Raw genomic sequence first — 27,343 nt, forward strand, 5'->3', positions numbered from 1 at the left:
AATTGAGCCATCATCTGCTGCTTTCCCGGGTGCATCAGCAAGAAGTTGGATCAGAAGCAGAGCAGCTGGGACTTGAACCAGCACTCGGATATGGGATGCCGGTGTCCCAAGCAGCAGCTTAACCCACTGTGCCACAATGCCAGCCACTGATTTAGTGTTAAAAATAGCTGGGGACACAAACTGTTCAGATACATTAGCAACGAGTATCATGTAACATGAAAACACTTGAGATATCTTTCGGTAGCAAAATCACAGGTCCTAGAGGTACTCCTAATTTTACTGTGGTTCGTGGTCTTCATCTGGAACAAAGAAATGCTAAATTTCAAGTTCAGATGTGTGGAAATAGAGATACACTTGTTCCTGTTGAAGTTCACTGATAACCTGAGTTCTGCCCAGGTTAAGAAACCCTGCTAGGGGGCCAGCACCATGGCACAGTAGGCTAAGCCTCTGCCTACAGCGCCAGCATCCCATATGGGCCCCGGTTCGTGTCCCGGATGCTTCTCTTCTGTTCCAGCTCCCTGCTAATGGCCTGGGAAAGCAATGGAAGATGGCCTAAGACCTTAGACCCCTGCTCAGACTATTGTGGGCATTTGGAGAGTGAATCAGGAGATGGAAGACCTCTCTACATGTCTCTTTTCTCCCTCCCTCTCTTTCAAATGAAAATAAATAAATTTTTTAAAAATTTCAAAACCAGTAATTTTCTGTGATGAGTACAATTCTTTTCTGGTTAGAATAAACCATGCCTTAAGCAATGAGGCTGTGATAGGAACCCCCCCCCCCCCCAATAATGCCACTTATTGACAGCTGGGCTTGTTGACTGCAATGATGAGAGCAGACACTGGTGCTGTCATCCACCCAGACGACCCCGGGACTGCACTCACTGTAGCCCATCAAGGTGAGCGCTCCGACGAGCATGATCAGAGTCTGCAAGGCATCGGTGTAGATCACAGCGGCCAGGCCACCTGTGGGGAGGAGCACAGAGGTAAGGAGCAGGCGACCTGCGGGGGGCGGGGGAATTAGCCTGGGCCTCAGACGGGACCCCAAAGGTCAACACCAGACAGGAGATTCCTAGTGTTGACTGCTTGCCACTGGTCACAATGACGCCCCCCGGTGGGCATGCCCATTCACTGCAACGTGACTGCTCTCCTTTCCTGTTCAATCAATTCCTCAGCCTCTTAAAATGTGACCTTGACCTTGAGACTTGCTCTGAACGACAGAATGTGATAGAAGCAATTTTTTTCAAGGAAGACTACAGCTTCCGTTCTAACTCTTCTATTCTTACCCTGAGAACCCAAGCTTTAAGAATCCCAGTCTAGGGTCAGGTATACCTGTTTCCCATATCTGAGTGCCTGGTTCAAGTCCCAGCTAGTCTACTTCTAGTTCAGCTTCCTGCTAATGCATGCCGTTGGAGGCAGCAGGTGCTGGCTCAAGTTCTTAGGTCCCAGCCACCCATGTGGGAGACCTGGGTGGAGTTCCAGACTCCTGACTTCAGGCTGGCCTAGCCCTGGCTGTTGTGGGCATTTGAGGGAGGGAACCAACAGATGCTTGGGCCCCTGCTACGCATGTGGAAGACCTGGGTGGAGTTCCAGGCTCCTGGCTTTGGCCTGGCTCAGACCTGGATGTTGCAGGCATTTGAGGGAAGTGAACTGGTGAGTAAATCCATCTCTCTCCTCTTTCCCTGTCCCACAGTGTTGTTCTGCCTTTCAAATAAATAAATAAATAAAATTTTTAAAATTTATTTGACAGGTAGAGTTATAGACAGTGAGAGAGAGAGACAGAAAGGTCTTCCTTCCGTTGGTTCACTCCCCAATTGGCCGCTACGGCAGGTGCTGCGCCGATCCGAAGCCAGGAACCAGGTGCCTCCTACTTGTTTCCCATGTGGGTGCAGGTGCCCAAGCCCACCCTCCACTGCCCTCCTGGGCCACAGCAGAGAGCTGGACTGGAAGAGGAGCAACCGGGAATAGAACCCGGCGCCCATATGGGATGCTGGCGCCGCAGGTTGGGGATTAACCAAGTGAGCCATGGCACCGGCCCCTCAAATAAATAAATATTAAAAAAAAAAAATAATTCTCTTGGGGCCGGTACTGTGGCATGGAAGGTAAAGCTGCCACTTGCAATGCCAGCATCCCAATGTGGGTGCCAGTTTGAGTCCCGGCTGCTCCACTTCCAATCCAGCTCCCTGCTAATGCACCTGGGAAATCAACAGAAGATGGCCCAAGTACCTGGGTCCCTGAACCCATGTGGGGGACCCAGAAGAAGCTCCAAGCTCCTGGCTTTGGCTTGGCCCAGCCAACTGGGGAGTGAACCAATATATGGAAGACCTCTCTCACCCCTTCTCTCTGTAGTTTTAACTTTCAAATAAATCTTTAATAATAATTCTCTTGTTGGGCAACACTTTTCCTCTGGATGGTGGACAAGAAAAATCTGATTATCTGGCGTGAAGAGGTTTAATGAATGCATGATCTGAGCACACTGGGACATGAGGAGGTTAGCCAGGAAGAGATGGGGTGACCCTCGGCCCCTGCCCACCTGCAACAGTGTACAGCGCTGTGACGGCCAACAGCCCGACTACGGACAGGTACAGATCCAGGTGCAGGGACTGCTGAATAAAGATGGCGCCGGCGTACATGTCCACCTGTGGAGTCAGGACATCGTTGACGGATGAACAAAGGAACCAATGGGCAGTCACAGTGCTGTGCCCTGGATCAGCCCCTAAGCTACGTTCTGGCAAGGACACAAGAACCACGCCTTGTTCGTTTCTTCGTCCATCTCATCCCAGAATGAAGTCTGAGACCCTTGCTCTGGGCTAATGCGTCCCCCTCCTCAGTGCTCTTCCCACCTCGGCCCTTGACCTTGTACCCCATCCCCCACACTGCAGCCTTCGTCAGAAACCAGCAAATCACCCTGCTCCCCGACAAAACCCTAGAGCGGCTCCTCATTGCCCCCAAGATGAAGGCTAAGCACACAAAGCAGTGTGGCTGGCTGCTAGGCCCTTTCCATTTGGCCTGGCTCACAGCTTCGTTCCCTTTAGACTTTTTTTTTTCCAGGCAGAGTTAGACAGTGAGAGAGAGAGACAGAGAGAAAGGTCTTCCTTCCGTTGGTTCACCCCCCAAATGGCCACTACGGCCAGCGCTGCGCCAATCCGAAGCCAGGAGCCAGGTGCCTCCTCCTGGTCTCCCATGTGGGTGCAGGGCCCAAGCACTTGGGCCATCCTCCACTGCCCTCCCGGGCCACAGCAGAGAGCTGGCCTGGAAGAGGGGCAACCGGGACAGAATCCAGCACTCCAGCCGGGACTAGAACCCAGGGTGCCGGAGCTGCAGGCGGAGGATTAGCCTAGCGAGCCGCGGCGCCGGCCCCCTTTACTCTTTCTTACTCCCAGTCTGCAGGGCTCTTCTGAAAACTCTGTTTCCCCAGCAGCTCACGCTCACCCCAGCCTCCCAGCTTTGGCCGGTGCCGAAACATCCACCGGGAAGACCAGTTCCCTCTTCAGCAGCTAAACTCATCCTGAGATACAACGCCCCCCTGTACTGCAAAGCTTCCGACCAGACTGCGAGAGAATGTTCTAGAATGGAGCCCGTGCATCCGTCCTGCGAGACTGGAGCTAGCGCAGGGTCAGTCGGTCATTGCTGCTTGGACTGAGTGGAAATCCTTCTGCCCCTTGTTCACCCGCCTCACACACCACAGTGTCCTCCCAACCCCGGGCTGCCGGAGAAGGTGGGTTTGGCATGAGCAGGGCTGGCCGAGGAGCACGTGCCGGAGGTGGCAATGCTACTGCTATTTTGTCACTTTCTGGGCTTGGCAGGGGCAGGAGAGGGGTCTTTCCCTCCGTCGTTTCTCCCAACTTCCCTGCCCATGCTTGCTCTCTCCAGCCCCTCCCACTGTCCTCTGACCTCCCCAAAGCTGGCCCAAGAGAACGCGGAGGAGACACCCCCAGCGGCAGACTGGCCCTGTGGTCTCTGCAAGGTGGCAGGAACGTGGCCGGGCTGTGCCCGCCTTACCGAGATCTTGGTGAAGATGTAGATGAACAGGTAGAGGACGGCCAGGGTGATGGCGATCCTGCTGCCGCCGAAGCGCCTCCGCAGGTATTCCGGCATCGTGGTGACCTGGGGGTCAGAGCAGGGCTGTCACCACCCAGGGCTACCTTCGGTCTGCACCCTACACCCTCCCCCCTACAACCTTTCCCACCCCAGCCCACCTCCCCAGACTCAGAAGCACAGGAGGTCTTCTTGGGACTCTCAAGGCGAGACTTAAGAAGGCATGAAGGGGTGGGGTGTGGAGGAGGCAGGGCTGTGTGCAGGGCGAGAGCCCAGCCGTCTATTCCCATGCATGGTGCATATCCCCATCCGATTTCCCTGTAACCTGTACTACTCTTGACTTGATGTTCTTCTTTCAACCCACTCTTCTTCTTATTCATAATGACCTACCTAAAGAAAGGAACTTTAAAAACCTCTTTTTACTTGAAAAGCAGAGTTATATATACAGAGAGAAGGAGATCTTCCATCCACTGGTTCATTCCCCAGATGGCCACAATGGTCAGGCCTGAAACCCTTCTCATGTGGGTGGCAAGAGCCCAAGTATTGGGGCCGTCTTCTGTTGCTTTTGCAGGTGCATTGGGAGGGAGCTGGATGGGAAGTGGAGCAGCTGGGACTCAAACCATTGCCCATATTGGATGTCGACATTGCAGGTGGTGGCTTAACTTGCTGCACCACAACATGGGCCCCCCTACCTGGGTAACTTTAAACCACCACTGTGAATGGAAAAGTCAGTCCCAGATTTAAGGAAATTGGAAAATAAAGATAATAGAACAATTCATTTTTTAAAAAAAATTCTTTTCTAGCAACTTTACTACTGCATATCAAAGTCTCTGGACCAAGACCCTACTCATTCTTTGTTTCAAGAGAGAGAGAGAAGCGGGGGAGGGGAGGTGGGGGGAGAGGAGTGCTGAGTTTGGGGGCAGGTGGTGAGAGTATGTAGTCTTCAACATGAGGCCTGCCCGAGTTCCCTCTGTAAGATCATCCCACAATGCACACCTGTTTTGAAACATCACATGGCACCCGAGGAACAGGTACAACTACTATGTGTCAGTTAAAAATAAAACACTTAAACAATTAAGTCTAAAAATCTGAAAGCCAGTGGCAAAGGGGACAACTTCCCAACAAGGGTTCATGTAGATGGCCCTAGTCCAACACCTAAAATCGTCTCAAGAATTTCTGTTGTCCACGTCCTAACCTATGGGAAACTTGCTCTCCTAAACAACTTTAGCCTGGTCACTAGGAGCAGCAGGAAAATCCACAGCACCAGCGAGGCCCTGGTGTGGGCGGTGCAAAGGCAGAAGAATGGGGCACCCCAGGGCCTGGGCCACTCCGCCAAGAATTACTTTGGGGGTTGCATGTTTCTTTGGGAGTGGGCATGGTCTTTCCCAGTCTTTGCCCCCACTGAATGCCCTGGACTCGGGGTTGACACAATGCTGCATCCTGGCCCTCGGACCAACAAATGTTCTTCCACAAGGCGCCAGGCAGGCATGTTAGAGGGACAATGATGTTGGCTCGAATGCTTGCAGCCCCACCTCCCGCCTGTTGTGGTTTTGAGTGTGCCCAAGTCTAGTTCAGGAGAGTCTAATGGGTGTGAAGCCACGAGCTGATAAATGGCAATCCATCCACGGTAAGGTCAAGGTCAGACTGTGGGGGAGGAGCACCTGGGAGCAGGCAGTGGAGGAGCCTGGAGGGCCAGACTTGCTGTAGGAGCAGCAGGTGCCTCATGGTGGAATCTGGGTATGGGAGAATCTAGGAGTGTTCACTGTAAAACCTCGACAAATACTTGACCTTTTTTCATGAACACCAGGAACAAATGGATACATATAAACAGAAAAAGAAAATGAACTGCTTTTCTCTCCTCCTTCAGCCCTCCCCCGAAAAGGGCCACTTGGGATTCTGACCTTTTATGAACATCTTGCTGTAGCATTCTGGTGTTCTGCAAACAAAGCAAGAAGTTTCTAGAAAGGCATCGCCTGGACTCTGACCCTCTATCAAGGAAGAGTTCAAGGGAGTTCAAGGCGACCTCACTGACTGTGGGACAGATTCTTGCTGACAACACGAGAGCGCTAATTAGCGGGCACGTGAGGTCACGAAAGGGGCTCAGGGCATGCAGACAAATGCACCGAGCTGGATGGCTCTGGGCTGGAGTCGGTCTCTGCCCCGTGGGGCACAGCAGTCGCCGGCCTTGGCCGGGGTGATGAGGCTCGCTTATTGCTGGCCGACAGCCTTTATTCTCAGTTGACCTTCGTTTTATCTAGAGAGAGCAGCAGAGCCTCCAAGTGCCGGAAGCTTCCAAAGAGTTAAGCTGGGAAGGTGGGAGGAAGGTCACCAGGCCGCGGGCAGTACTGGGTGGCCTCTGAAATCGGACTCGGGGGATGTGAAGCTAGTGGGCAGAGGACGCTACTGCTTGTAGGTTGCTACAAGCACAATTGGCCAGTGTGTGTGAGACAGAGAGAAATCATATTAGCACATTATACACGGGGCTTCCAGCCCCACTACATCCCTGACCCCCAACACAGGGTGTTTAGGAAATGACCCAGATCCTCAGGCTAAGCTCCCCACACCCCTCCTGGCTCCAGCTGCCCCCTGCCTTGGCGAGGAGGGGCTGGCTATTTACACAGGAAGCACCCGCTGGTGGGAGCTGGGTCAATGCCAAGGAGAAATTAAGTGCAGTGAATGACACAGCAGGGGAGATGACCACCTTCCCTCCCCGGACCCCAGCAAGCTGGTGGCAGAGGGAGGGAGCAGCTTCTGCCACCACCCGGGCTCATGAGGACTGCCTTCTTCCTTGGAACCCCCGCCATCTGGTAATACCAAATCGACCCCACCCTGGGGCTCCCCCAGATCCAGCAGGGATCCTGACTGCTCTGCTGTCTTCCTGTCTTGCTAGCCTCTTGCTTGAAACAGAAACAGTTCCAGTGACAGTGGGAGAACGCACCCACACGCACCATGCGCAGAATCCGTTTGCTCAAGGCCAGCAGCAGCAGATCAGATCAGCACCGCCAGCCCAGCACTCCCTCTCTCTGCCCGGTCACCTCCCAGACCCTGCTCCCTCTCGACATCCATGCAGAGCTCCCACTTGCTGACTCTGCTTGGGGACTCTACCCAGACTTCGTGTCCCCAGATGGTTCCTCTCGCGGGTGTGGGCTCACCCTTCATCTTATTTCCACCTGCGCTCAGGTGAGACCCTCGTATTGATGAATTTTCACACATAGTTCCCGAGCATCTGCGAGGTGCCACGCACTGTTCTGGACTGGGGGAGGAAGCACGGCTGGTCCCTGCCCTCCTGGATCTTACAGAATCATGGGAGAGATGCACAGTCTAGTGCAATGGTTCTCAACCGATGGAGATTTTGCACCCCCCAGGGAATACCTGGATGTGTCTGGACACGGGTTGGGTGTCACAATTTGAAAGGTGCTATTGGCATCTAGTGGGTAGAGAGTTACTAAACAACCTATAATATACACAACACCCAACACACACACACCCAACACATAACCCAATATACACCCAATGAACAACACATACACACAACACACATACCCGACACACACATCTAACACACACACATCCACTACCTAACACACACAACACAACACATACACACAACAAACATACCCAACATCTAACATCTAACACACACACATCCTCTACCTAACACACATAACACATACACACACATTCATACAACACATACACACACACACATACATCTAATACACCCACTGCCAAACACACATACACACACACACACACCACCACCAAAGAATTATCAGGCTCCAAATATCACTAGTACCGGGGTTGAGAAACCCTGGTCTGGTGGGAGAGACACACACAATCTAATTAATGGGAGTAACACCATTATAATCACACTGGCCCAGCCCTAGCTGCCATGGCCATTTGGGGAAAGAACCAATGGATGGAAGATCTCCCTGTCTGTCTCTCCCTCTGTCTCTCTGCCTTCCAAGTGAATAAAAAGAAACATTGAAAAAAAATCAATAAGAAAAGACATAAAACTGCAGGAATATGGGCAAAGGAACTAAAAGTCCAAAGAGGAAATCCATACACAGACTTGCCAATCAAAAGCCCGGGGCGATACTACAATACCCAGCAGAGTAGCAAGACTTTCAAAGTGAGAGAATCACAAGTGTTGGCACGGATGTGGGCACTGGAGCAAGAGGTATTCCCCTACACTGTGGGGAGGCGAGAATGAGCTGACACCATGACGTTGGCAGTGAAATTGAGCGCTGTCTTGTGAAGCCAAGATGTGCGATGACCTGACGTTTCACTCAAAGGTGGACCCTCTCCCTGTTTATCAACACATCGATGTGCATCAGAACACGTAAAAACGTTCATACCAGCACCATCCATCACGGTCAACACTGGGAACAACACAGCGGATCCCTGCGGTACCCTGCGGTGGAGTCACTGCAGAATACTACGTAGGCATGAAAATGACACAGCAGCTACATGCAGCAAAAGCAAGCAAGGGGTCTTCAAAAAATTCATGGGTGTCGGCGCTGTGGCATAGCAGGTAAAGCTACAGCCTGCAGCGTCGCATCCCATATGGGCGCCAGTTTGAGTCCTAGCTGCTCTATTTCAGATCCAGCTCTCTGCTATGGCCTGGAAAAGTAATGGAAGATGGCCCAAGACTTTGGGCCCTTGTACCCACGTGGGAGACCTGGAAGAAGCTCCTGGCTCCTGGCTTTGAATTAGCTCAGCTCCAGCCATTACAGCCATCTGGGGAGTGAACCAGCGGATGGAAGATCTCTCTCTCTCTCTCTTTCTCCCTCTGCCTCTGCCCCTCTGTAACTCTGCCTTTCAAATAAATATTTTTAAAAAAGAAAAAACAATAAGTTCATTGGGGGGCTGGTGCTGTGGCATAGTAGGCTAAACCTCCTATGGCACCAGCATACCATATGGGTGCCAATTTGAGTCCCAGCTGCCCCTCTTCTGATCCAGCTTCCTGCTATGGCCTGGGAAAGCAGTGGAGATGGCCCCTGCACCTGCGTAGGAGACCTGGAAGAAGCTCCTGGCTCCTGACAGGCTCAGCTCCAGCCATTGCAGCCCTTTGGGGAGTGAGCCAGTGGATGGAGGTCTCTCTCTATGTCTGTAACTTTGCCTTTCTGGACGAGGTGACTTTAAATGTGACCTCTGATCCTTAAACTCTTCCTACTTTGTGTATTTGCTGTGTGAATAGTGCTGTGATATACTGAATACCCCTGTGCCCTAGGACACTGCTTACTGGGCGGGATCTGCTAGGGGTTCCTGGTGGTCTCACCCATGCACCATCCCCGCAGTACCGGGTCCTCAAAGTGGCTCTGATGGATGTCCACAGAGGGGAGGGGAGGAATGCAGGGCTGACCTGCCCAAAGAGGGTCCCATTCCACAGCCCCCCAACCCCCCAACCCCCTAGACTCACCTGGCCCGCGATGTAGATAGGGAGGAAGATCCAGGCCAACATCAGCACGGAAAACATGCCCTGCCCAAGAAAACACAGTCAGGACTCGGCCCCTCGCTTGTGGCCAAGGGCCCCCTGGGATTTCTCTCTGCACCCTGAGGTCACTGGACCTGAACTCCACCTCTGCTTTAATCCCTTACGTGTTTAGTGGTTCACCCTCCCTGGCCTTCCTGTCTCCAGTTTTAAAATGGAGAGGATTTTGTAGGGAAGAGAAGCTGATATAACAGTGCCTCATTTGATTGTCGCAAGGAAACCCACGGGGCCCCATGAGTACCAAGTCAAGTCCTGGCTGCTCCATTTCCCATCCAGCTCCCTGCTAATGCACCTGGAAAAGCCAATGATGATCTGAAGGCTTGGGCCCCTGCACGCAGTTGGGAGACCCGGATGGAGTTCCAGGCTCCTGGCTTCAGCCTGGTCCGGCACTGGCCACTGCAGCCATTTGGGGAGTGACCAGCAGATGGAAGATCTGTTTATATATAATGCTGCCTTTCAAACCGATTTAAAACAACAGCAGCAGCAATACTGAGGGTCTGTCTTTTTGGTACAGCAGGTTAAGCAGCTGCCTGCAACACTGACATCCCATATGGGTGCTGGATCATGTCCCGTCGGCTCCACTTCCAATCCAGCTCTCTGCTAATGGACTGGGAAAAGCAGCAGCAGATGGCCCAAGTATTTGGGCTCCTGCTACCCACACGAGACCCAGATGAAACTCCTGGCCCCCGGCTTTGGCCAGGGCCAGCCATGGCTGTTACAGCCATTTGGGGGAGTGAACCAGCGGATGAAAGATCTCTTTCTCTCTGTAACCCTGCTTTTCAAATAAATAAATCAATCTTAAAAAAAAAAAAAAGCAGAAACAAGTACTGAACAGTGTGATTTTGGGGGATGGCCAACTGATGTCTCAAATACACAGAAATGCCCTCCAAGTCCTGGCCACCTGCTTCTGCTCCCACAGGGAAGCTCCCCGACTGCTCCTGTCCACACCAGTGGGCCCCCACCCAGCAGACACAGGGAGCCTGAGACGCCCAAAGCAGAGTGAGTCTGCGGACCAGGGAGCCCGGAAGGCCCCCGGCCCTGGTTCGCTTCCTTCAGAAAGAGGCACCGTGTACTGGAAGCCGCCGTTCACTTGGCTCTCCTGGAGGACCAGCCGCGCGTGTGGAGGAGAAAGGTCCAGCCTGCTACAGTGTCCACGCGAGACGTCCACCCAGGCTATGGCGCCTACGCAAGACGTATGCCCGGCTATGGCGTCCACGCGAGACATTCACCCAGGCTACGGCATCCACCCAGCTACAGCGCCCACGCGAGATGTCCACCCAGGTTATGACGCCCAACCTGAGCCGTCCACACCTGTCTACCACACCCATGCAAGACCTCCGCCCCGGCTACGGCGCCCACGTGAGACGTCCGCCCCGGCTACGGCGCCCACGTAAGAGGTCCACACCCAGCTCCAGTACGTACGTTAAACTCGTAAGCAGCTACAGAAATTCCTGTTGCAGCGCCCGACCCTGCCAGGCCCACGAAGTGCCCACTCCCAACGTTGCTGGCGAACAAGGAGGCCCCCACCTGTGGGCAGACGGACAATCAGTGCTCCCACACCCCCAACTCCCGCACCCCTCTCCTGTCAAGCCCCAGAGGGACCGAGACAGAAGTGGAGCCGGCAGGGCCATTCCTGGTGCCCTCTGCATCTTTGCTCAGATTAGAAAATGAGTCTCCTTCCCCAGGACGGCTTCACTGCCACCTGTCAGAAGTTGCCAGAATTTGTTTACAGGGGGGGCATCGTGGTGTAGCCAGTAAAGCCTCCACCTGCTATGCCAGCATCCCATATAGGCGCCAGTTCATGCTCTGACTGCTCCATTTTTTTTAAAACTATTTATTTATTTGAAAGGCAGAGTTACAGAGGCAGGGGTCGGGGGGAGAGAGAGAGAGAGAGAGAGAGAGAGAGAGAGAGAGAGAGAGAGAGAGAGAGAGGTCTTCCGTCCGATGGTTCACTCCCCAGATGGCCTCAACAGCCAGAGCTGCACCAATCTGAAGCCAGGAGCCAGGAGCCAGGAGCTTCTTCCAGGTCTCCCACGCGGGTGCAGGGGCCCAAGGACTTGAGCCATCCTCCACTGCTTTCCCAGGCCATCAGCTCCCATCAGGGAGCTGGATCAGAAGAGCAGCAGCCAGGACTTGAACCGGCACCCACATAGGATGCTGGTACTACAGACGGTGGCTCTAGCTGCTACTCCACAGTGCCCACCCCTGCTCCACTTCTGACCCAGCTCCCTGCTAGTGACCTTTGAAGGCAGTGGAGGATAACCAAAGTGTTTGAGCCCCTGCTATGCACATGAGAGACCTGGAAGTGGCTCCTGGCTCCTGGCTCCTGGCTTCAGTCTGGCCCAGCCCTGGCTGTTTCAGGCATCTGGGGAATGAACCAGCGGATGGTTCACTCTGTGTGTCCCTTCCTTTCTCTCTGGCTTTCAAATAAATAAATACATAAATCTCTTTTTAAAAAGATGATGCTTGTCTATGATGGCTAAAGTGTAAATTGCATTCCTTAGGGTTGCACAGTGCACAGCCTGAACAACTGTGCAGAGCATCCCTAGGCAGAGACAGGGGAAAGGGGAACAGGTTTTGTAGAAGCTGCTTCACTGGCCAGCGCCGCGGCTCACTAGGCTAATCCTCTGCCTAGCGGCACCGGCACACCGGGTTCTAGTGCTGGTCGGGGCGCCAGATTCTGTCCCAGTTGCCCTGCTTCCAGGCCAGCTCTCTGCTGTGGCCTGGGAAGGCAGTGGAGGATGGCCCAAGTGCTTGGGCCCTGCACCCCATGGGAGACCAGGAGAAGCACCTGGCTCCTGCCTTTGGATCAGCGTGGTGCACCGGCCGCAGCGCACCGGCCGCGGCAGCCATTGGAGGGTGAACCAACAGCAAAGGAAGATCTTTCTCTCTGTCTCTCTCTCACTGTTTACTCTGCCTGTCCGAAAAAAAAAAGAAAGAAAAGAAACTAAGAAACTGCTTCACAATGAGAGTCAGGAAGCCTGTGCTACTCCCCAGCTCCTTCTGGTTGGACATTAAGCAGCCAAAGCTGTGCTCAGTGACTCCAGTCTCTGGCTTCAGTTGATTGGGCTGGATGGGCTTTGGGCCTGGGCAGTTGTGCTCTCTCTGTGGGGAATTTGAAGCTTGGGTACAATGTCTGGTGGTGCCTGGGACTGGGGCTGGGGAAACCAGGGGGAAGTACGTGGCAGGGGTTGGGGGTAGGTACTGCAGAGCTGTGCTCAGCACTGGCTCATCACCGCCAGTCTGGTGGGAAAGAGGAGAAAGAAGGTGAGAGAGAGAGAGAGAGAGAGAGAGAGAGAGAGAGAAGAAGAAGAAGAAGAAGAAGAAGAAGAAGAAGGAGGAGGAGGAGGAGGAGGAGGAGGAGGAGGAGGAGGAGGAGGAGGGAGAGGGAGGGGGGTGGGGGAAAGGAGGAGGAGGAGGAGGGAGAGCTGTGTGAGGGATGCTGTGCCTCCTAGTGAGACTCTAGTCTCTGGTTCTCATCAAATTCTGTGCCCTGTTCTGTGTCTGCCCTTCTGCCCAGAATCACAGCATTCTACTGCTTCGTGGAAAAAAAAAGGCTTCGTGGAATCAGAAACCTGAGTTCTTAGCTTGATTCTTCTTGCTCAGGATGGCTTGGGCTAATCTGGGTCCCTCGCATTTCTATAGGAAGTGTAGAGAGAAGCTACAGATACCTTGAGCTTACGTAAAACCTGGCCAACCCTAGAGTATTCCCTTGGGTGAACCAAAGGGGAGCCCAGCCTTCTCTAGTTTGGACCGTGACTTCCTGCCAACGTGGGACATGGGACAACATGGGACCAAGGCATCCAAAGATCAGCGCTTTGTCCTTGAGAGCTGGCTGTGAGTGAACCAAAGAGCACTTACCGGCCACCACACCATGTCCCCTCCAGCCAGGAAGTAGCCTTTCACTGTGTCTCTTTTGGTCTTCACTGTGGACTGAAACAGAGAAAAGGGGTTCAGGAGGGGAAGCGGCAGCAATCAGAGGTGGCCCAGGACAGGACCGGTGACCTGGGGGCCCAGCAGGGCCAGATTTGGGTGTCAAAGGCATCTCGTCTGCCCTATGGATAGTAAAAAATTGTTGGGGGTGCCGCGGCTCATTAGGCTAATCCTCTGCCTTGCGGCGCCGGCACACCGGGTTCTAGTCCCGGTCGGGGCACCGGATTCTGTCCCGGTTGCTCCTCTTCCAGGCCAGCTCTCTGCTGTGGCCAGGGAGTGCAGTGGAGGATGGCCCAAGTCCTTGGGCCCTGCACCCATGGGAGACCAGGATAAGCACCTGGCTCCCAGCTTCAGATCAGTGCGGTGCGCCCGCCGCAGCGCGCTGGCCGCGGCGGCCATTGGAGGGTGAACCAACGGTAAAGGAAGACCTTTCTCTCTGTCTCTCTCTCTCACTGTCCACTCTGCCTGTCAAAATTAAATTAAATTAAATTAAATTAAATTAAAAAAAAAAAAGAAATTGTTGGCTTGAATGTCTCGAGAGGAGCCATGGATTCTTCTCCCTGATTCACGCACCTGACAACGCCTGAGCTTTAGATTCGTGGCTTGCTTACGATGGCGGCTTCCAGGTGACAGACACTGCACTAAGCATTTTGTCACCATCGCCGCGTTTTAATCCTTTCCAACCCCCCACGAGCTTGGTGTCACAGGCGGCTGTGACAGATGAAGGAGCCGAGGCGTGTGTCTTGGTCTGTTCGCTTTTTGCACTGCTGTAGCAGAACATCCGGGATTGGGTGGCTTCTAACAACAGAAATTAGCTGCTCAGAGTGCGGAGGCTGGGAAGTCCAAGGCTAAGGTGCTGGCAGACTTACTGCCTGGAGAGGGCGCCTCCTCTGTGACCTCGCACGGCCAAAGGGCAGAAGGGCAGACAGGGACTGGCGGGCTCCCTCCAGCCTCTCTCAGAAGGCTTCCATGACCGGCGCCGCAGCTCACTAGGCTAATCCTCCACCTAGCGGCGCCAGCACACCGGGTTCTAGTCCCGGTCGGGGCGCCGGATTCTGTCCCGGTTGCCCCTCTTCCAGGCCAGCTCTCTGCTGTGGCCAGGGAAGGCAGTGGAGGATGGCCCAAGTGCTTGGGCTCTGCACCCCATGGGAGACCAGGAGAAGCACCTGGCTCCTGCCATCAGATCAGCGTGGTGCGCCAGCTGCAGCGCGCCAGCCGTGGCGGCCATTGGAGGGTGAACCAACGGCAAAAGGAAGACCTTTCTCTTTCTCTCACTGTCCACTCTGCCTGAAAAAAAAAAAAAAGGCTTCCAAGCCCCTTGCTGCGGGCTCTGCCCTCAGATCTCAACCACCTCCTCTGTGTGCCACCTGCTAACGCTATCACATTGACCGTTAAGTTTCAACGTGTGAACCTGGGGGCATACACTCAGACCACAGCTCGTCAGAAGTGACGTCACTTCTCTAGACAGCGCAAGAGCCGGTGACTCAAACCCAGGTCAGCCTGAGTTGGGAGTCTGTGCTCTTAGTGGTCCGCGGGCCCACCTTTCCCAAGAGTGAGCTTCCTGTCATTGAGAGTGTTCTGTTTTATTTTTAACATTTGTTTTATTTATTTAAAATGCAGAGTTAGAGAGAGAGAGAGAGAGAGAGAGAGAGAGAGAGAAAATCTTCCATCCACTGGTTCACTCCCCAAATGGCTGCAACAGCTGTGGTTAGCCAAGCCAAAACCAGGAGTCAGGAGCTTCTTCTGGGTCTCCCACGTGGGTTCAGGGGCCCAAGCACTGGACCATCTTCTGCCGCTTTCCCAGGCACAGCAGCAGGGAGCAGGATCAGAAGCAGAGCAGCTGGGACTCAAACAGGCACCCATATGGGATGCCAGTGCTGGAAATGGTGGCGTTACCAGCTACACCACAGCGCTGGCCACTGAGAATGTTTTAATAGGGACATTTTGGTCACTGTGTAGCTGTGTCATCTTGGATATGTGTTTCACTCTCTGAGCCCTGGGTGTAGATGTCAGGGAGGGGATTCTTGCTTTGCACAGGAGATAGCCAGTTTTCACACCTGCAGATGATCTTGCCATAGGAAACAGCCCCTGTGGCTCCTTCCTGATGAACTCTGACACAGGAAGTACTTCCTACAAATAAAGAACCCAGGGTCAGTGTCTGATACAGTGGTTGAGACACTGCTGGGGACACCTACATCCTGTATCAGAGTGCATGGGTTTGAGTCCCAGCTCTGCTGCTGGCTCCAGCTCCCTGCTAATGCACACTCTGGGAGGCATCAGGTGACAACTTAAGTACATGGGTCCCTATCACCCACGCGGGAGACCTGGATGGAGTTCTGGGCTCCTGACTTTGGCCTGGCCCAGACCTGACTGTTGTGGAGGTTTGGAGAGTGAACCGGTGGATGGAAGATATCTGTTCTCTGTCTCTGAATCTCTGTTTCTCTGTCATCTATCTATGTATCTATCATTTCTCTACCTTTCAAATAAAATAATAAAATTTAAAATACAAAAGCCAAGTGCTCCTTGTGCTGAAGTGGATTTGAAGAGATTATCTAACTCAGGACTTCCCAAACCAGGGACATGGCAGAGTTGCATGGTCCTCTTGTGCAGGCCTCTGTGGAGCCTCCCTCAGGTGTCAGCAACACACTCAGAGTGGACACCTGGCTGGCGTCTGCTTGGACGGCCACAGGACTCGGCACAAGCCAACCCAGCACTCTCTTCCCTGTGCGAGGGTGGACATCAAGTGACTCTGTCCATCTGCAGGGCCAGGAGAGACTGCGTGGATCTCTGCTCCAAAATGCCACTCTCCTGAAATTGACCCCACTGTCCTTGCACCTCTGGTTCTGGAAGTTTCTTCCCCAACCTAACAACTCCACAACATGGGACTTATTGAGAGAGCTGCTACTAGGCAAAGCCACCAGCACCTGCACTCACTGCTGTCTCCAGGGCCTCTACCTTTATCCTTACCATAACCCTGACCCTGACCCTGACCCCAGGCCTGTCTGATTTAATGGCAACTCAGCCCTGTATGTCTTACCAAGGTAGGGCAAACGGGGAAAGGTCAAGTGCATGGCCTTTGGAGTGTCCAGCACTTTTCCTTTCTTGGCCCAAGTGAGTGAAAGATAAGGGGTGGGAGTAGCAAAAAGACCTGCAGAGTCAGCCCAAAGTAAGCACACCTCAGTTCACCGTAGTGCTCAAGTGCCTGGTGCCAGAAAACCTAAAAACCAGTCAGCAGCATCTTCTCCATACCATCCTTGCCTCAAAGTTACTAGATCCTTAATATATAAAGAGCTCTTAGAAATCAACAAGGAAAAAAGGCAAGAACCTAATAAAATGGGCAAAAGATATGAAACCATAGTCCACATAAGGCTATCCTTAAACATACACAAAGGTGTCTAGCCTCATTTGTTATTATAAGTGCATATTAGCAATATACTGAGATGTTATCTCCCCTGTGAGAGGGAGATACTGTTGGTGAGGCAGTGATGAGACTTTGCACACATGGACGATGTAATAAAGATTGGCTCCACACCTAAAATCAATAATCATAAAGGCATCTATTCTTTGGATGGTTCTGCTCCAAGGAGTTTATCGTGGGGCTGGCATTGTGGCTTAGTGGGTTAAGCTACCACCTCCAACACTGACATCCCATATGGTTGCCAGTTCGTGTCCACTCACTCCACTTCCAATCCAGCTCTCTGCTAATGATCTGGGAAAAGCAGTGGAAGATGGACCAATTCCTTGGGCTCCTGCACCCACATGGGAGACCCTGATAGAGTTCCTGGATCCTGGCTTTGGCCTGGCTCAGTCCTGGCCATTGTGGCTATCTGAGGAGTGAACCAGCAGGTGGAAGATCTCTCTCTCTCTGTCTCTCCCTCTCTCTCTGTAACTCTTTCAAATAAATAAATAAATAAATAAAAATCTCAGAGAGGAAGAACATAAATGAAAAAGCTTTAACACAGTGCCTGACACATTACTCTATGACACTGATTATTCTATGAGCTTGAGCTAGTTTTTTTTTCGTCATCAGTATCCTATCTTCAAAAGGATGTGGCTAACTGCCATCTCTGGTCAGACATTTCCTCCCCACCTGCCCCCCGCCCGGCCCTCCATGGCCTGGCTTACCCATAGTCCAACAGCCAGGACAAAGAGGAAGTACAGGACCAGCACTGCAATGTCACCTGGCTCCAGGCTCCTCTGGGGAAAAGGATCCAAGGGATCGGACAGCGGGGGCTGAGGACTGCTGGTGCTGCTCTCCATGGTCCTGAACACGCGCTCCGACTCCTGCAGAAGCACAAACACACGTCAGGTGACGGATCCCAGAATCACTCTTCTCACCCTTTCCGTAGCTGCCTCCCTGGCGCATCTGAGGAAGAGGCCCCAGGTGGAGGGGAGTGTGGTGAGACAATGTAGAAAGGCAGATCCCTCCCTCTCTCCCTCCATCCATCCATCCATCCACTCACTGATTTATTCAACAAACGTTTACAAGTCCCATTAAATCGCAGTGGACGTTTTACCAAGTCAGCCATTCACATGGCAGTCTGCATAGTGGATGTGGTGTCAGCATCCTCTTCAGTTAGCACGTGTTTAGTGAGCACATCCACTTGGTAAGCAGTGTTCTGGAGTAAGAGGAGAATGGGGCTCCTAGTCACAGTCCCCACTTCCAACGTACATCACAGCTGCACAAGAGTCAAGCCACTGATCTTGCCTGAAGCTCAGGTAGGCACTGCAGTCTTGTTCCAAAGCTGGACAAGCCCACAAAGGTACATGTGGTTTTTTTAATTTGTTAAAAAGTTTTTATTATTTATTTGAGAGAGAGAGAGGAAGAGACAGAGAGAAAGTTCTGTCATCCACTGGTTCACTCCCCAATGGCTGCAACAGCCAGGGCTGGGCTGATCCGAATCCAGGAGCCAGGAGCTTCTTCCAGGTCTCCCACATGCATGCAGGGGCCTAAGCACTTGGGCCATCTTCTGCTGCTCTCCCAGGGGCATTAGCAGGGAGCTGGATCAGAAGAGGAGCAGCTGTGATATGAACTGGTGCCCATGTGGGATGCCAGCACCACAGGCAGAGGCTTAGCCTACAACACCACAGTGCTGATGCCGACATATGCTTACTATACACCTAAAAATAGCCCCTCCACCACGACAGGCCTCATTCTAAGTGTTCACTAACCTGCAGAATTGGCACTCTTGTTATCATGGTTGAGGTTAAAGTACAGAGGAGTAACTTACCCAACACAACACAGCACGGAGTAGTGGAGCTAGGGTTTGAACTCCAATAATCTTGCTCCAGAATCTGCTTTGAATCATAGTTCTAAGCTGTTTTTCAGTCTACTGCACTTCCACAGGCAATTTAAGGGGTTCTTAGAAGAACAGCCCCCAAAGATGTTGATATCTAAATACCAGAACCTGTGAATATGTTGATCCATGACAAGGGACAATTATGTGTGCAGATGGGGGACCTGCGCTGTGGCATAGTAGGCTAAGCCTCCACCTGCAGTGATGGCATCCCATATGGGCACTGGTTCTAGTCCCAGCTGCTCCTCTTCCTATCCAGCTCCCTGCTATGGCCTGGGAAAGCAGCAGAAAATGGTCCAAGTGCTTAGGCCCCTGCACCCACATGGGAGACCTGGAAGAATATCCTGGCTCCTGGCTTTGGATTGGCAAACTCCAGGCCGTTGCAGCCATCTGGGGAGTGAACCAGTGGATGGAAGACCTCTCTCTCTCTCTGACTCTACCTCTCAATAATAAAAGAAATAAAATCTTTTTTAAAATAAAGTTTGCAGATGTAATTAAGGCTGCTAGTCAGCAATACTTGGATGTAGCTGACCTTAAAATACGGAGGTGCCTGGATTATCTGGGTAGGTCTAATGTAGTCACAAGGGGAGATGAAATCCAGAGAGCCAGAGAGATGGGAGTGTGGCGAAGATTTGCTCCAAGGTGGCTGGCTTTGATCATGGGGTGATGGTTCATGAGCCAAGGGATGTCAACAGCTTCTGCTAGCTGGAAAAAACAAAGGGGCAAGCTGTCTCTAGGAGAATCCAGAAGGAATTCAGCCCTGCCAACACCAGAAAGTTTCCATTTGAGAATGCCTGATTGGGACTGGTGTTGTGGTGCCACATTTTAAGCCACTGGCATCCTATATGAGCACTGGTTCCAGTTCTGGCCGCTCAAATTCTGATCCAGCTCCTTGCTAATCTACCAGGGAAAGCAGTTAAGGATGGCCCAAGTACTAGGGCACCTGCACCCACGGGGGAGACCTGGATGGACTTCCAGGCTCATGGCTTCGGTCTGGCCCAGCCCTAGTCATGGTGGCCATTTGGGAAGTGAACCAGCAGATGGGAGATCTCTTTCTCTCTCTCTCTCTCCCCCACCTCCATAACTCTACCTTTCCCAAATGCCGGTGACAGGCAGAGCTGGGCCAAGAGTCTGGAAGTCCATTGGGACCTGCCACATAGGTGGCTAGGACCCAAACACTTGGCCCATCATCTACAGCCTTCCCAGGTGCATCAGCAGGGAGTTGGATAAGAAGTGGAGGAACCAGGACCCAAACCGACACTCTGACATGGGATGCCTGTGTTGTAAGTGATGGCTTAGGCCTCTGTGCCACAATGCCCACCCCATGCTTTTAATTTAAGAATCCATCTTCTGAAAAACATCCGAGATAATGCCCTGAACATAAAAGCTTGTGCTTTTCTGAACTTCACCATCCTGGGGTGTGGTGGCCCCTCCAGGAAGAGGAGACACAGCAAGCACTGGTGTGGAGTATTCAGGGAGAGGAGACGCAGGGGAGGGAAGACGAGAGAGGAGGAAGGGGAGGCAGAGAGACCCCAGCACGGGCAGCTGTGGCTCTGCTGTCTCTTACCCACAAAACACAGGGGAAGTAGCAGAAGCCAAAACCCCAACCTGGCTCACCCCTCACCTCTCTGAGTCTTGGTCAGGTGGGGGTTTTGTGATCACTGGTGCCATGAAATGTGATGATGATGGTACCTGCTCAGGACTAACCTAAGTGGACCAGGGACTTCAGGTGTCTGATGCAGAAGGTAGAAACAAGGATGGGGCTTGGAGACCCCCAGAGTTGGAGGCTGCAGCCTGAGATGGAAGGTGGGAGGGTCTCAAGGTCTCAGGTCTCATGGCTCCTAGTGGTTGAGTGAGTCATGGCTCAGTGAGGTTTAGCATCCCATCCAGAGTCACACAGCTGATGAGTGACAAAGCTGGGACTCGAACCCAGGTCTGCCCGTGTTTCCAAGCACTTCAAACTGTTGCTTCCACAACAGGAGACTTGGTGCAAGGCCAGGACTGCACACACAGGAAGCAGCTCCAGGTGGAGACCTGCAGTGGGGATGCTGGTGTTGGGAGTGGGGCCAGCTGTCCCAGAACTGCACTGGGCGTGGCCGGCTGGTGGGCACCCTGCCCCGCCCCACTCCCTTGCAGCCCTCTGCCTGCCAGGCACCGGGGAGGGATGGGAGCAGCTTGCAGCAGATAAACAAGTCATTCATCACTGCCTTGGGGAGGCTGGCACGGCTCTGGGCCCTTCCTGAGCCCCCGGGCGGTGGGGCTGGGAGCCGGGCCTCAGGCTCCCAGGCTGATCCCCCCCCGCAGTGTTCCCCTTCTTCACTAAGACATCCCATGGGCACAACAGTGATTTCTGTGCAAGTGCCAGGCTGTTAGGCCCACGCCGTTGCACCTCCGCTCGGCAGTTGAGAGACAGACGTCTCCTTGGAGCCAGGCTGTGGCCCTGGCTGTGCCCCTGGCTTCCAGGGCCCAGGAAACCCCACAGGTAAGAGTTGAACCCAGGTGCTGAATCAGAACTGCTTGTGTTATCCAGTACCGGCTGCCCTACTCTCTCCTCCCTTCCACCAGCCCTCCTCCCCTTTGATCTCCTGCCTCTCTCTGTCTCTGTTTCTTCTTTCTTCTTTTTTTTTTTTAATTTTTTTTGGTTAAGATTTACTTATTTATTTGAAAGGCAGAATTACAGAAAAAGATGGAGAGAGAGAGAGAATCTTCCTACTGATTCACTCACCAAATGGCTACAGCAGCCAGGGCTGGACTGAGTCAAACCCAAGGGCCTCGAACTCTATCCAGGTCTCCCAAGTGGGAGCGGGGATCCAGGGACTTGGGCCATCCTCTGCTGCTCTCCCAGGGCAATAGCAGGGAGCCAGATCAGAAGTGGAGCAGTTGGGACTTGAACCAGCGATCACATGGGATGCCCGTGTCATAGGAGGTAACTTTACCTGCTATATCACAGCACCAGCCCCAGCTGTATTTCTTTTCCACAAATATTTATCAGTGTGCTGGATTCTGTGGTAGGTGCTGACAACTCGGTGCAACAGACATTTATTAGGCACTGACTGTGTACCAGGCTCTATGCTAAGCCCCAGAAACTCAGTGGAACAAATATTTGTTAGGAACCAGTTGCGTGCCAGGCTTTGTGCTAGGTCCTAGAAACTCCATGTAACAAACATTTCATTAGGCACCAACTGTATACCAGGCTCCATACTAGGCGCTGGAAAGTCAGTGGAGCAAGCATTGGTTAGGTACCAGCTGCATGTCAGGCTCTCTGCCAGACCCTGGAAACTTTGTGGAACAAACACTAAGCTCCGTTTCAGCACAAAGAACAAAGCTGTAAGAAAGGCAGCCCCCCACCCTCACCCCTCCACCGTGGGTTTTCAGCCCAGCGCCTCGCAGTGCCGCGTGTGCCCAGGGCTGCTTGGGAAAGTGGCCCAGCACTCTTTGACCCCTTGCACTGGGGTGCTGTGCTCTTTGCCTGCCTCAGGTGGGCGGGCCGACCTGGCATGGGCTCTGGCTTCCTCTCTCATGAGGGCACTCTGCTGTGTCCCAAAGGCTTTGCTCATCCCGCCCTTGAGGCTGCCTGAGGCCCTGCCTTGGAGGTACCTGTGCACCAACAGGGCCCGCTCTCACCCTGCACACCAGTGGCGCTGGCAGGTGGAACATGGTCTGGGCCCCAGTGCCAGGAAGAAGCCAGCAAGCAGCTCCACAGCCCAGGGGACATGGGCAGGAGCCTTCACTGTCTCCTGTTGGAAGCTGGGTCCGTGATGATGGAAAGCAGTGGAGGATGGCCCAAGTCCTGGACCCCTGGCTCCTGGCTTTGGATCGGCTCTGCTCTGACCATTACAGCCATCTGGGAGATGAAATTGTGGATGGAAGACTTCTCACTGTGTCTCTCCCTCTATCTATCTGTAAAGATACCTCTCAAGTAAATAAATAAATCTTTGGGAAAAAAAAAAAGACTCAAGCACAAAACCATTAGCATGTATTAGAAATACTCAAAGATTGGGGCTGGCGCTGTGACGTAGCGAGTAAAGTTGCCACCTGCAGTGCCGGCAGCCCATGTGGGTACCGATTCGAATCCCAGCTGCTCCACTTCCGATCCGGCTCTCTGCTGTGGCCTGGGAAATCAGTAGAAGATGGCCCAAGTGCTTGGGCCCCTGCACCCACGTGGGAGACCCGGAAGAAGCTCCTGGCTCCTGGCTTTGGATTGGCGCAGCTCTGGCTGTTGCAGCCATCTGGGGAGTGAACCAGCAGATGGAAGACCTCTCTCTCTCTTTCTCTCTGTCTCTCTTTCTCTCCCTGTGTAACTCTTCCAAGTAAATAAATAAATCTTAAAAAAAAAAAAAAGTACTCAAATACACAGAGTAGCACCAAGTATTTTGCCAGGATGCGGGAGTATTTGCTGATAAATATGAAACACGCCAGAGCAGGTGGCAGGAGCGAGAGGGAGGAAGGAGGAGGGGGAGGGGGAGAGAGGGGAGAGAGAACCAGGGGAATTGCCTGCACACTAACCAAAGCTGACGACGACTGTCTCATCACAACTTGTGTTAACGGGCCTGAGACCTGGAGATAGATGTGAGCAGATAAGGTGTAGACTTAGAACTGCCTTGGCTCAGATCCCAGCTCTGCCTCCTGCTAGCTCCATGTGTTTGAGCAAATCACCTCCTCTTGGGGTCCCCGGCTATAAAATGGGGACTATTAATGCGATGCATGTCACAGGTTGGTTAAGAGCAGGAAAGCAAGTTTGTTATATAACACGATTAGGTACAGGAGACTTGAGCTGTTCCCATTCTGCTTATAAAACTATGTAAAAAAAAAAAAAAATGAAAGGAGGGTGGCCTTTGCGGTTGGGCAGACATTAGTCACTTGTGTGCCCCACCTCCTCTCAAACGCAGCACCCTGAGGGGCCAAGTCTCCGATTGCACAGGGAAGGAAAGAGAGCTGAGGCCCAGCCCAGCCCACACTGCTGGTAAATGACTGATCCAGCTCCTAACCACGCCGCTGCCATGGAAAATTCCACAGGTGATAACCAGGGCCAGCACCAGTGTCATCGCCCCTGGCTGGCAGCCACACACACCCCTCCCTCTCCCTCTGCCGTGGCTGCCTGCAGCGGGGGTGGCTGCCTACTCCCAGCTCCAAGCTGGGCCATGGACTGGCCTGAGAGCAGGGAGCCCAGTCAGAGGGAGGAGGTCTAATCTGCAAGGAAGAGGGGGGCTGTCAGGGCTTGGAAGTGCAGAAGGAAGAAGCCAAACAACCACTTCTGGATCTCCTGACCAGCTGATGTCCAGAGCTTTGTGGGTTTTCTTTTCTTTTTTTTTTTTTTTTTTTTTTTTTTTTTAAGATTTATTTATTTGAGAGGTAGAATTACAGAGAAAGAGAGAGCGGAAGAGACAGAGAAATTCACTCCTGAATTGGCCACAATGGTCAGAGCTGAGCCAATCTGAAGCCAGGAGCTTCTTCCAGGTCTCCCACGTGGGTGCAGGGGCCCAAGGACTTGGGCCATCCTCCACTGCTTTCCCAGGCCATAGCAGAGAGCTGAATTGGAAGTGGAGCAGCAAGGATTCAAATTGACACCCATATGGGATGCTGGTGCATAGGCAGAGGTTTAGCCTACTAGTACGCCACAGCACTGGCCCCATCCCAGAGTTTTTTTTTTAAAAAAAAAAACAGTTGCCTATGGGGGTAGCATTGCAGTGCAGCCTACAAACACAAGCATCCCATAGAGGTGCTGGTTCAACTCCCGTCTGTTCCACGTTCTGGCTAATGCACTTGAGAAAGCAGTGGAAGATGCCACAAGTGCTTGGGCCCCTGGACCCATGTGGGAGAACTGAATAAAGTTCCAGGCTCCTGTTCCAGCCTGGCTATTACAGCCATCTGGGGGAGTGAACCACCAGTAGATGGAAGACCTCTCTCTCTCTGCAACTCTGCCTTTCAAATAAAAAAACTCACTTCTCTAGAAAGTGGGCAGTCGACAGACTGCAGCACCTTGGGCTGAAGCAGAGGCTGGGTCACCCCCAGCCCACTGGGAAGAGCCAGATTCCAGGCACGGCAGGGCAGGCAGCTCTCCCACATGGCCCACAGAAGGTGACTGATGGCTCAGGGGACATGGGTGAGCATTCTCCACCCAGCACCCAGCAACTCCCATGCAGGGGTGACCTTGTCTCACGATTCCTGGAGGGAATGAAAGTCAAGGGAGCACCTGTCTGGCTCAGTGGACGTCTCAGAGTTCACACGGGCACCGAGCAGGTGCTGCCTCCTGTCCTCTCACTCAACAGCAACCTCAGCCCCTGTGCCACTCACGCCAGAAACCAGAGAGTCACCCTGAAGTCATCCATCCATCCATCCATTCCTCACGTGCTCTGTGACACCTCTCTGCGTCTGCCATGGCATCTAAACTTCCAGGATGTCACAGCACACAAACACAGCGTCAGAATTTACAGCATCTCCTCCCAGGACCCATCGACCCCATAAGTCCATCCTCTTCTGCTTCCGAATCATGACTCGGTTCGTCCATTTCCCCCTCGCCTTTATGTCCATGCCCCCTCCGAGCCCCCCGCAGCATCTGTTCCCCTAGAGCAGAGGTCTCCTGTCAGGCCTCCTCCATGCGTCCTTCTTAATCCACGCCTCACAGATGCCAGCGAGGTCTCCGGACACAAGTCAGGGCAGATCATCCTCCTGTTCAGACCATCTGTGCACCTGCTGTTGGGCCCCCTCCTTCCCCAGCTTCACGGCGGACTGGCCTTGTTTCTGCTCCTTGAACTATTTCTGGCCTGGGGGTCTTCATCGTTCTGCCCCCTCTGCCTGCGAGGCTCTTCCCTACACTCTTTGCCTGTCTGCTCATCCTTTCATGGTCACTCTATCCCCAGATAACCCCAGAGGTTAGCCCCAGAGGAGCCTGATCTAACCTGGGTCCATGAGTTATTGGCTGTCCTAGAAAACTTGGCTTCTCGTCACCATTTGACCCAGCCCGATGTTTGGTTTGTATGAGTCTCGTGCATCCGCGTGGCTGTCCTGTGCTGTAAGCTCCATGGAGGCCAGGACCACGTCTATGTCACTCACACTGCATCCTCAAAACAAGCCCCATAACCGTGGGCTTTACAGACACGCATGGCATCTACAACCTTCACTGTAGACCCGGGCACACTGTGAGCTCCCAAGGAGTCGGATCCCCCTGGGGAGGGTTCTGCTACCCACGGCTTCCCCAGCACCAGCCAGGAACACGATGGCACCGCTAAGCTCGCAGCCGAGGGAGCAGAGCCTCGGCCTGGCCATCTGCTTCCTGTGTTACCTCAACAAGCTGCTCGTGGTTTTTAGGCTCTGGGCATACATGAATCAGGGTGCCTGTGCCTACCTTACCAGGTAACCGTGCCAGGTAGACGGGTTCCAGGCTGTAAAGCTCTCTGTGTGTGTCCGGCTATATTTGCTTTGTCGTTAATGGCAACTACCGTGGTGTTGTAGTAACATCCCCGTAGCTGTTGGTCTCTCCCGCTCTGTCACCTCTGCTATCTCTTTGGGTCCTTATACAGCACACCTGTGCGCTGTGCCAGGCTGAGGTTCACGTTTCCACTTGACAGATAAGAAACCAGAGGCTCAGCGAAGTGAAAAGATTGGCTTCAATGTCTTTGAACTTGGGAGAGCGCAGGGGCTGGGACCCATGCCCAGTGCCGCTGGCTGCCAGCTTCGTGTCACAATGTCCACCGTCCCCCCTCCTCCCAAAACACACTCCGTTTGCCTAGCGCCTGACTCTGCTTCTCTGCAGAGAGGGGCTGAGCCCCCACCCCCACCCCAGGGTTCACCGCTGGGGACTTTCTGCAGCCCCCTCCCCCTGCCCCATGTCCCTAGCCCAGCTCCCAAGTTTGCAGAGAGGTTACGCGATGGGAGGAGGAGGAGGGAGTCTCTTACCTTGTTCCAGACGCAAGGTGCACCTGCCCTGCTTGGTCTTTGGAGGCAGAGATGGCTGTGAGAAGGGAGACCGAGAGCCTCAGAGCACGGCCGAGACCCTTCCTGTGTGCCTGCTTCTCCAAGCAGGTCAAACTCCAAACTCCAGCCTCAGCCACCACCACAGGGATTAAGGGAAGCGTGAATGATCTCCCCGGAACCCTTGAACTCTGAGCAGGCCCCCATGGAGAAGGTGGCCTGCTCTGCGCCCTGCCCACGTGGCCTTGGTCAGGGTCCTCACCTGGCGGGGAGCCCATGGCTGGGAGGGGCCGGAGAAGACGCTGGAGCACAGGGCGCTGTCCTGCTTCCTTCGCTCTTCCTCTGGCCCGCCTCCTCGCTGGGGACAGGCCGGCTAGGGACAGCTGGAGGGGGCGGGGGAGGACAGACACTGGCTGGGGATGTAGGGGAGCTGACAGCCCAGCCCCAGCTGAGGCAGCAGCAGTGGCCACTGCTGGTTCAGCCACTTCTCTGTGCCCTCCAGGCCAGGGCAAAGACGAAGACTGTGGTGCCCAGGAGGAGTGCCCTGGCCGTGACCAGGGAAGCCCCCCCCACCCCCACTCCACAGTGAGCCCAGGACTCCCAGGAAAGCCAGTGGGCATTGCAACAGCTTTTGCTAAATGCTCAGAGCACCCAGGCTCTTTCAGAAGTAGTTG

The 27,343-nt window shown here is 53.4% G+C and overlaps 1 protein-coding gene across 6 annotated transcripts in view; it reads right to left on the reverse strand.

Annotated features, from left to right (window-relative positions):
* SLC5A11 (solute carrier family 5 member 11) overlaps positions 1 to 27,076 on the reverse strand; it is a 50,535-nt gene extending 23,459 nt beyond the window's left edge. The window contains exons 1-10 of one of the 6 annotated variants that reach the window (XM_051847381.2): positions 26,932 to 27,076; positions 26,655 to 26,709; positions 19,291 to 19,463; positions 17,587 to 17,745; positions 13,390 to 13,461; positions 10,951 to 11,055; positions 9,457 to 9,516; positions 3,999 to 4,103; positions 2,530 to 2,635; positions 882 to 962 (exon numbers count right to left, since the gene is read on the reverse strand). In XM_051847381.2, coding sequence (XP_051703341.1) covers positions 882 to 962; positions 2,530 to 2,635; positions 3,999 to 4,103; positions 9,457 to 9,516; positions 10,951 to 11,055; positions 13,390 to 13,461; positions 17,587 to 17,721 — 664 coding nt within the window. In that variant the 5' untranslated portion in view covers positions 17,722 to 17,745; positions 19,291 to 19,463; positions 26,655 to 26,709; positions 26,932 to 27,076. 6 annotated transcript variants of the gene reach the window in all.
* Positions 27,077 to 27,343: the final 267 nt, after the last annotated feature.

This window comes from Oryctolagus cuniculus, chromosome 19, assembly GCF_964237555.1.
Source record: "Oryctolagus cuniculus chromosome 19, mOryCun1.1, whole genome shotgun sequence".
NCBI lineage: Eukaryota > Metazoa > Chordata > Mammalia > Lagomorpha > Leporidae > Oryctolagus > Oryctolagus cuniculus.